The following is a 9,369-nucleotide window of genomic DNA, read 5'->3' on the forward strand; positions in this document are numbered from 1 at the left end:
ATTCGGGTTATATGTGTTGAGTCTCTGTGGTTAATAAAGTTCCATTTGACTCTTGATTAAGAAAAGATCCTCTAGGTAGCCTGCAAGTTCATAATAATGAAGCATGCTTTTCACCCAAAGTGATAAAGAAAGCTGAGGTCAGTGCACTGCCTTCAGAGAGCAAGTCAAAACAGCGGCTTTCTGCATATTCATCCACACATACTTGTGACTACTACTAAATCTGATATTTTTAGGTGAATCTGTTACATCCATTTTTCCATTTGCTCTCCACACTGACCTTGGCTTGCTGTGTAGCTCATGACTTAAGTTTGATGACACAATGCTTTCAGTTCCAAAACACCAAAGGCTTGAGGAAGACTGTAGGCGGCAGTCTTCCTGACCACTCTTATTTAGAAACCTGACTAAAATAATGTTTAGTTGCAAATATCTGCTCTACTTACCATTGCATGGCTCCCCTAAAGTAAAATATGTGCAAAGGTGTCAGTAGGAACATGGAATGAAAAAGACATAGAGACTTGCTACCTATTTATCAACAGGGCTAGAAGAGGATAGAATATTTGAACAAAAAAAGCATGTGTGCTCTTGTGATGCATTAATATGCCTTATATTTCAATGTATTAAAATGACAGATCATTGCTACATAGATTTCTCCACAATATAGTCAAAGTCTTGGTTAGATAGTTCTGTATCATTCTCAGAACATTTACCCTTAGGGAACTCTGATAAAAGACAATGTATTCAACAGAAAATGACTGAAACAAAGAAAATGTGGAAAATTGGATAGCCAAAGAATAGAAGAAATTAATGATGGCTAGCCTGAAGAAAGACAGAGGAATTAAAAGTAGAGGGTATATAACAGTCATCTAAAAATGTTCAAATAGCTGTTTTGAGTCAAATGCAATGAAAGAAGCTCCCTGCCTCTCTTTATCCCTGCTACCAGCAGGAAAGCTCTCAATAGTTAATGCTGACACTGACTGCCTTTTAAGAAAGGTGTTGCAGCTGAGCTTAGATGACTTCTAGGAAGAGGCATCCAAGCAACTCCATTCAACAATTATTGCTGCTCTTTCTGACCAGGAATTTATATGATAATAATAGTCTCAGAACCATCCTTTCTGTAATACCAGCTTCCAAGTATTGAAAATTGGTTCATTGTAGTTGTGGCTAGGTATTATGGACACTAACTCATCGAGAGTGCAGCTTAAACTGTCAGCTCTTTGCACAGAGACGCATCAAGCAGGCTGTGGTTTGGCCACTCATGGCTAAGATGCCTGAAATCTAACCCCAATTGCTGTGAGATTCTCCTTATGCTAACCTCCCATTTAGTGTTTAGTGAACAGCTGCAAATGTTCTTATCCTACCGTGTAGAATTCTACAGAGCAGGATAAGCTTCTAGAGTTCTGACAGAGGGCTAGTGCATCTCACTTAGTTGCCAGAGTGTATAAGTGACCTTTGTTAAGACTGAAGCCAAATTTAAGCCTCCATACAACTCCAACTCGTATTCCGAAAAATTAATCTCTCGTCTTACATTTTGAGATAACATAAAAGAAAACCCTAATTCTATCACCCTAAATATATTGTGTCAATAAGTCCCCCACAAGTATACCCCTCCTCGAATTAACCTAGTGAGCTTTAATCACTTTTAAGAAAAATGCTATCAAATGTTTGGCACTGGCTAGACTACCTTAAACTACAGATTTGGTGATACATGGTCCTTCCAAGACTGTGTTTTTCTATCTTTGAAGACTGTCTCTCTTCATAGTCACATTGAACTTAAAAGCTATGCTGTGCAGCAGGGGCTTACTCATGTAATCCAAACTCCCCTCCCTGCTTGCTCCTGCCCAACCGACGCTCATCTGTTCTCATTACCTTCCGTCCTGTTGCATTGCATCAGACTTTGAAAGGCAAAGCTAAGTGTTTCCACTATGAGTAGTTGCTACAGAACTTCTACGGAAATCAGGCTCATAAACGGCCCAGGGCTAGGAACTCCAGTGCTAGGCAGATGGTGTGACTCTGCAGCCCTGGTCTCAGAGGAACGTGCCTGACACTCAGAAGCAATCCTCTCCCTTCCAGCAGCGGCTGACCCACCATGTTGATGTTTTTACAGCACCCTGTGTACTGTGTCAATGTTGTTGGGACCCAGAATGCTCACAACCTCATCACTGTCTCTACTGATGGCAAGATGTGTTCCTGGAGCCTGGACATGCTCTCGACCCCACAGGTGTGTCTGTTTTAAGCTACACATTAAAGTATTCTAGTGCGAAGGCCTACCTGCTCAGGGACACGTCTTCGAAAGGCCCAAAGGCCTGGTTTCAGCAGTCTGCCCTTGAAGCCAAACCTATTTCCCCTACCACAGATTATGTCATTATGGCAATATGTTAATCGGTAGGTCAGTTTCAAATGAAATGAAATAATCCATCTTAAAGCCTGGTGATTGCTGAAGTTGCCTGCAGTGTGAATTGTACTCACTCTACAGCATTGGGAAGCAATGCAAATGAAGTTGGAGCTCAGCAGAGCAATCCATTCTGGGGACTTGCCTTGCAGGAAAAGAATCCTAGCAAAACAGAAATCCAAACTGTTGCTTGTTCCTGTTCCCTAGACAACCGCCTGTTTTCCTCTCTGGCATGTTTGTGAGCATGGCTCCTGCCATTCCTTGCTCAATAAGTGAGAAGTTGAAAATGAAAAGGTTCCAGTGTTTCCAAACCACTACTGATCACAGCAACGGAAGCCAAATAAAGGACCAGAGTAGAGAAGAATGCTGGAGGCAGGCATCTGGGGCGCGCACATGTGACATGCACATGTGTGCGAGCATGCATGCAGACATGCCCATGCTTTCCACAGGTCTGTGTGTGAAAAAGTGTAGCCCTCTCCCACCGACTTAAAACCACCAAGAGTTCACAGGGATGGTCTTTGGCAGACATGTGAGAAAAAATCATAGAAAAATTTCCAGAAGATAATTCTCAGTCTCACCATTCCTGTCTCCCTTCCCTGGAACGACAACTCTAGGATGTCTCCTGCTCCCTTTCTGAAGAGCACTAGTTTCGAGGTACACAAGGACATATGGAAACTGTAAAGAACCTCCTTTAAGTCTCAACAGATGTAGAGACTACTAAGCTCTTCACATAACTTCAGCGGCGGGGAGGGAAGGCCCATAAGCAGCTCCCCATTCAGGTTCCTGCTTTTTGCCTGTCCTCAGATGGGCCTGCCGTTGTGTGCCGATAGTTTATGGGTTTGTCTTAAAATTCTCGGCAATGTGTTGTTTTCTTTTAAAAGCATGGAGATTATAAACAGATATCAGAGCAAACCCTCTATTTGGGGATTTTTAATTGCCCATTTTGCTGATTAAACACGTGTTTGTTTGGGTTAAGCCAGTGGTGTGGGAGCTCCGAGCCTGTTTTTATTAGTGTTAGCATGCCCACAGACCCTGGCTCGGCATGGAGACAGAGCTTTTCGTGGCCCAGTCTCCACAGACAGCAGAGACGAATGGGGCATCCCACAGTTGCCTGCCTCCCGACTCTCTCTCCGCATCCCACCCCCACCCAGTGAGTGGCCAACGCAGTTTCTTCCTTGTCACTAACTTTTGAGACAGGGTAGAACATCATACATTCCTGTTTTCCCCGTCACTGTCAAGGCCTGCTCCCCCTTAATCAGCACGCTATGGTACTCTCGGTGGAGGGATGTCATGAATGGTCAGTATGACTACATCCTGTCAGCAAGAATTTCCTGTTCATGGAAACTGTGGCCAGAACAGCTTGGTTGGTTTGCACAGGAAAGTCTGAGTTCCTGTACAGCTAGGAACAGTTTGTGCCTGTGTAGTATAGGCTGCTTCAGGTCAATAGCCAGGAATAACCAGGGGCATTCTTGGGACTTCTCCTTTACTGTCACTACACTTAATTTAGCAGATCATCTTTCTCTAGACATTTGAGTCACGTGTGTCTGAGTGTATCCCATCTGTCCGGAGGTGTCCGTGGAGGTCAGGGGCATCAGATCTTCTTGAGTTGGAGTCACAGGTAGTTGCAAGCGTGGGTGCAGGGAATGGAAGCTAGGTTCTCTAGAAGAACAGGCAGTGCTCTTAACCGCTAAGCCACCTCTTCATCCCCCAGCAGCGTGTGTGTCTTTTGATACACTCTCAATTTAGCAAATCATTTTATCATAATAAAGACTCATTGCTATCTTAAGCCCTTGTTTAATTATCTTTTTGTGTGTGCTTAGGTCCTATACCCAACAGCTAGCTACCCTTCGTGAGGTCTCCTTCCTGTTGAGTTCTGGTTTTTGTGACCTGAGTGACGACTTCCTGGTGGTTCACAGAGGACCCACGGTCCCTCTGTGACAAATGTGCTCAGTACATCTGATATTAATACATGCGTATTCTCACGAACAATTGATTTTGAAAATGTTTGTAAATACGAGGGTATTGTGTGTTTTATTAAAGCCTGGAGTTGACAAGTGTAATCATTACGGTATTATCTTTAGTTTCTGCACCATTAGTTTGAAAATTCTCACCTGTCAACTCCGCCTGGCTGGGGAAGCAGCAGCACATGCTGATGAAATCCAGCCGGCCTGAAACCAGAGATACAGAGCGGCGTGGATGTCAGGGGCAGTACGGTCTGGCTTCTAGCACAGTGGGGGTCTTTTGTAGCACTGTGTGAAAAGCAAACAGACGATTTAGCCAAATGATTTTTCCATGCTATCTTTGGCATGGCGAGGAGTTGACAGATGGAAATGTAACCACACCGTGTTTTGGTAGGAGAGCATGGAGCTGGTGTACAATAAGTCCAAGCCTGTCGCTGTTACGGGAATGGCTTTCCCAACGGGAGATGTCAACAACTTCGTGGTTGGCAGCGAGGAAGGCACCGTCTACACAGCTTGTCGTCATGGAAGGTGATTTTCTTCTGTTTTCTTTCTGATGACATGGTCCTTATTTTCCAAAGTCTTGCTAGTCAGTAGATTATAACCACCTTGCTTTCTAAGATAGTTATTTCTGAAGGAATGCAATGGACAACCTCAAGTCTGTATTAGTGTAAATCACACATCTGTCTAATGACATTCAAACCTTTGACCACTTCACATCATATTGAAGAGAAATGTTCGACTTCTTCATGGAGCCTATCACACTCCCTATCCTTTTTTTTCCTCTTTTTTTTTCTTTTGCACATAGTATCAAGCTCCAACCGTGTGCCCCTCAGAGCTTATTAACCCCCATATCTTGCTGTCCTATGTGCCTTCATGAGTCAGTTCTTTTGCTTTCTACTTGGTCTTGAATTTCTGTCCTCCTTGTCTAAGCCATCAGCATTAAACATGCAGCACAAGCATAGTTCTGCATTGAAGTCTTCCAACTCTCTTTCCATTACAGTTTATGGGATTTCACCTTGTTCTGTCAATTCATTCTTTTAAGGAGTATTTGCTAAGAACTCACTCTGCATCAAGTGCCAGCATAAGAATACAGTCCTTGTTGAGAGTAAAGACTGACATAAAAGTAGATAGTTGCTTAAGATGATAAGAGCCATCAAGACGAGTGAAGTAGGAAAAGCAGGAGAGGACCATAGGCATTCAAGGTTAATTATTTCGTATATTCTTCTGTATACATCTGCAATAGCATCCATCACATCTTTTTTCAATCAGTCATTTATCTAGCATATTTCTATTGCTGAACCATTCAATCTTTGACATCCTGTCATAGTACCTTGTAATAGGTGAACGACTGAAAATATAAATAAGAAATAAAGACATGACAATATCTACATAATCAAAGACGCACCTTAAGACTCTCCCTCGAAGTCAGAAGGGTTGAAACAGTACACAAAACTGTGCAGCTCTCTGGGGAGAGTGGCGGATGCCTCTGAAAACAGCCTTAACAAGGTGAATTCCAGCCACTCAGACTTAACAGGTGGCCTTGCCTCTTTTGAAAGGATCCCTGTTTTCACACTGATGCTTAATTTCTCTTTTGCTTTCATAGTTCTTGGCCAATTGATTTTTCAACTCTCAAACTCATCACGGGCTATTTAGATTTAACAAGGAATCACAAATTGTTTAAGCTCAGCTACATGAATTTTTCCACTCTGATAGCACACGCTGTGATGTTTTTCCACGGTTTTTGTTTACAAATGAGTAGTGTTTGCCCTGCTCGGAGGACATAAAAATAACTTTTGAAGACGGCCACACAGGTCCATGTCAACATCTCCACAACAATAGAACTTGACTAAGCCCACACACCAAACATAAAAAGAGCTCATCAGGTTATTAATTTGCTCAAACTCTTGCTGCACTTTCCTCCTCTACAGAGTGCAATGCTGGAAGCTTAAAGTAGACGAGCGTCATTTAAACTAGGCTCTTGTCGTTGGGAAACTGATAGCAGTGTTACCCACAAGTGCACAAATGCCTGCAATGCTCATAAAAGGCCATTATCGGCATGGGGGGCACAGGGTCCAGCGAGTCAAACATGTAGCCACAGTTCTCTCTCCACGTACATGTGGATCAAGACAGACTTCGGGTTTACCCGACCCAGACTCAGCTCTGGGTGTTTACAGGCTGGAATGCACATTCTGATTTTTTTTCCCACATCTTGTAAATGAATCGCCTTCTAAACAACGGGTATTTTCCTTCTGTGGCAATCGCAACCAGGACAAGAATGTGCATTGTTGTACAGAAGAACGGGCCTATGGCTCACACCCCAAATGCCTTTGCTAGAAGTTTGGTTTTGCCTTTGACATTGGTCCGCCCATCTGAAACATAAAATGCAAATCTTTTTATTTATTTTTTTACCTACCATAAGTGCGAATCGACTTCCACAAATTAAGCGAGGTCCTCATGTTGCACCCTGTAAATCCTTTCAGGATGCTGCTAAGAGCAAGTGGAGTCCCACCAGGGGCCACTTCGAAGTCCAGCTACTCACCAGAGGCCATTTTGCTGATCGTGTGTTGGAAGTGCTGTTAGCAGTTTCACTGTGTACAGTCTCTGAGTGCTTGTTACAGGGAACACGCTCAGCAGTGCTTTGCTCAAACTTTACTCAGCACATTGATGTTTATTGGTGCCCTGGGGCCCAAATGTTTTACTAACTGAATTCATTTTTGCTTTTAGTGACATAATAATGAGATTCCACAATCCCTTCATGCTTGTCATATTTATAACCTCGTGCATAGCAATTTTTGAAATATAATGTTATTGGTATATTTTTCTAAGAGTTTCCTAATTGTGTATGACTGCATGCAGATTATTACATAATAAAAAGAAGGCTGGTAATAATCCTAGCTCAGTTAAATAATTCATGCCTAAGGATGACTTTTTAAAATGTATATCCCCAGTTCTCATGTGTGCTTTTTTAAGGAGCTTAAGTTTGTCTCTCTTTCTTTTGTTATTTAATGCAACAAATATTTATAGAGCATTTATTGTATGCTAGACACTGGGCAGGAAAAAAAAATATAAAATAGCTTTCCTTATGGAATTTACCAAATGAATCTCTAACCTGTTTTCAGTTTCCAGGGAAGTGAACATATCATTTTTCCATGTTATATTGATACCCTGTGAATTATTTCATAAGATGTTACATGTTTTAGACATGTCAACATAATTTTAAAACTTCCGTAGAAGGAATAGACAACTATTCTTTCTAAGAGGTATTGGATTGTAGCGCCAATGAACTAAGAGAGCATTCAAACAAGGCCTATGTCTCTCAGGAGCCACTGCATCATAAGTTAGAAAGCTTCCGAGACTCAAGTGCATTTGTTCCACTGTAACATCTCTCAGACAGTACCAAAGTCTGTGAGACCATGGGCAATAGATACATTATAAAAAGTGTATTATTAAATCCTCAGTGTTTCTTAATCATCAATGTGTTTTTCTCAGAGTGAAGTGGTTTTATTCCTGATTGTGTATGGTTGTTTTAATGTATGCAGAGGTGGGCTCTGTTATGTTCAATCAGCCATTGCTTTGCAAAGGTCACTGAAATGCTGCCCATTTGCTCTCTGCAGCAAAGCAGGCATCGGTGAGGTCTTTGAAGGTCACCAAGGGCCAGTGACAGGTATTAACTGCCACATGGCAGTGGGCCCCATCGACTTTTCTCATCTGTTTGTCACATCATCATTTGACTGGACTGTCAAACTGTGGACCACAAAGGTAAGGATTCCTTGTCTCCTAATACACAGGGGAGGAGGGTGTTTCCCCTCTTCGGGAGTTACAGAGAATGACTGTACCTGGCACTGAGATTCAGACAACCTACTGGGAAGCTTCATTTGTCCAGGCCTTTTCAAAGTCCATACTTATTGTAAGTGTTGGAGTTATACTTAAAAACAAGCTAATTGTTAAAAGATTTTCAAATTATGATGAATCCAAAGTCCTCCTTCACCAATTCTATTAATGTTAAGCCACATAAATCTTGCTGTTAATCTCTCAGGGATCTGTAGCATTTACTTACACACATTCATATCTACAGGAAAAAAGTTAGTGTGCTTTGTCTCATTATTTTATTGTTTGGGTTTGGTTTTTGTTGTTGTTGTTTTGTTTTGTTTTTTTGGTCTATTTTGGTTTCTTGAGCCTTTAGGGGTTCCTCAGCTGATATATTGAGATATAAGCTACTTGTGCTCTAAGTGTCATTTGAAGAACTGTAAGACAGAGTCAGCAAAACTGAGGGAGTCTGGGGAGATGCCAATCTAGCCAAAATGGGAATCTCTGGGTTCAGAGGGGGGGGAGGGGGCTCTATCAACATATTAAGGCAGAGAATGAATAACAAGAAGGAAAACACCCAGCACCAACCTCTCTCCTTCACACAAGCACACACAAGAGTTAAGCACACTTACACACATCCACATGCTCACATCCATACAGACATGTCTGCACACAAAGAACCTCATGACCTGTGGTAGCTTTCGCTGCATGTAGCGAAGCATGCCCAAGAAGGATGTGGTGGGGAAAGGCTTTACACAAGCGGAGATTGAGGTGCCTGAGAAGTGAAGGACAGAAGAAGGGAGGGCTTGGGCTGTAGTTGAATATCTAGTAGCAGTCATAAGAGTGATTACAAACATAGTCCCAGAAGAGGATCTGGAAGGAAACGTGGATATTCAGTGGAGGAGTCCCTCGAGGGTAGGCAAAAGATGTGGAACCAGGGAAGGGAGCTGAAAGCAAGTCAAGGAATAGGAAAGATGTGCTCATGGGTCTATAGGGAGGTAGCAGTGTTAGACCGACACATGTGGCCCTTCATTGTCTGGAAATAGTCACAGCCTCATTTATAAGAGAAACTCAAGTGAATTCCACCTTCAAGAATCTGCTTCCAAATATCAGATGAAAAGACTCTAACAATTTCCCATATGAAACCAGCCATTCTTATACATCTGGTTCTGGAAATGCAAAATGGTACAAAATCACGGGGAATCATTTGGA

The 9,369-nt window shown here is 42.3% G+C and overlaps 1 protein-coding gene across 7 annotated transcripts in view; it reads left to right on the forward strand.

Moving 5' to 3' along the window:
* The window catches only part of Dync1i1 (dynein cytoplasmic 1 intermediate chain 1), a 285,397-nt gene that overhangs the window by 223,473 nt on the left and 52,555 nt on the right, over positions 1-9,369 (forward strand). For all 7 annotated transcript variants that reach the window (XM_060374069.1, XM_060374068.1, XM_060374071.1 and 4 more), the window contains 3 exons: positions 2,105-2,218; positions 4,745-4,878; positions 7,965-8,109. In XM_060374069.1, the coding sequence (XP_060230052.1) occupies positions 2,105-2,218; positions 4,745-4,878; positions 7,965-8,109 (393 nt within the window). The remainder of the gene's footprint in view (positions 1-2,104; positions 2,219-4,744; positions 4,879-7,964; positions 8,110-9,369) is intronic.

Source organism: Meriones unguiculatus, chromosome 21 (genome assembly GCF_030254825.1).
Source record: "Meriones unguiculatus strain TT.TT164.6M chromosome 21, Bangor_MerUng_6.1, whole genome shotgun sequence".
NCBI classification, from domain to species: domain Eukaryota; kingdom Metazoa; phylum Chordata; class Mammalia; order Rodentia; family Muridae; genus Meriones; species Meriones unguiculatus.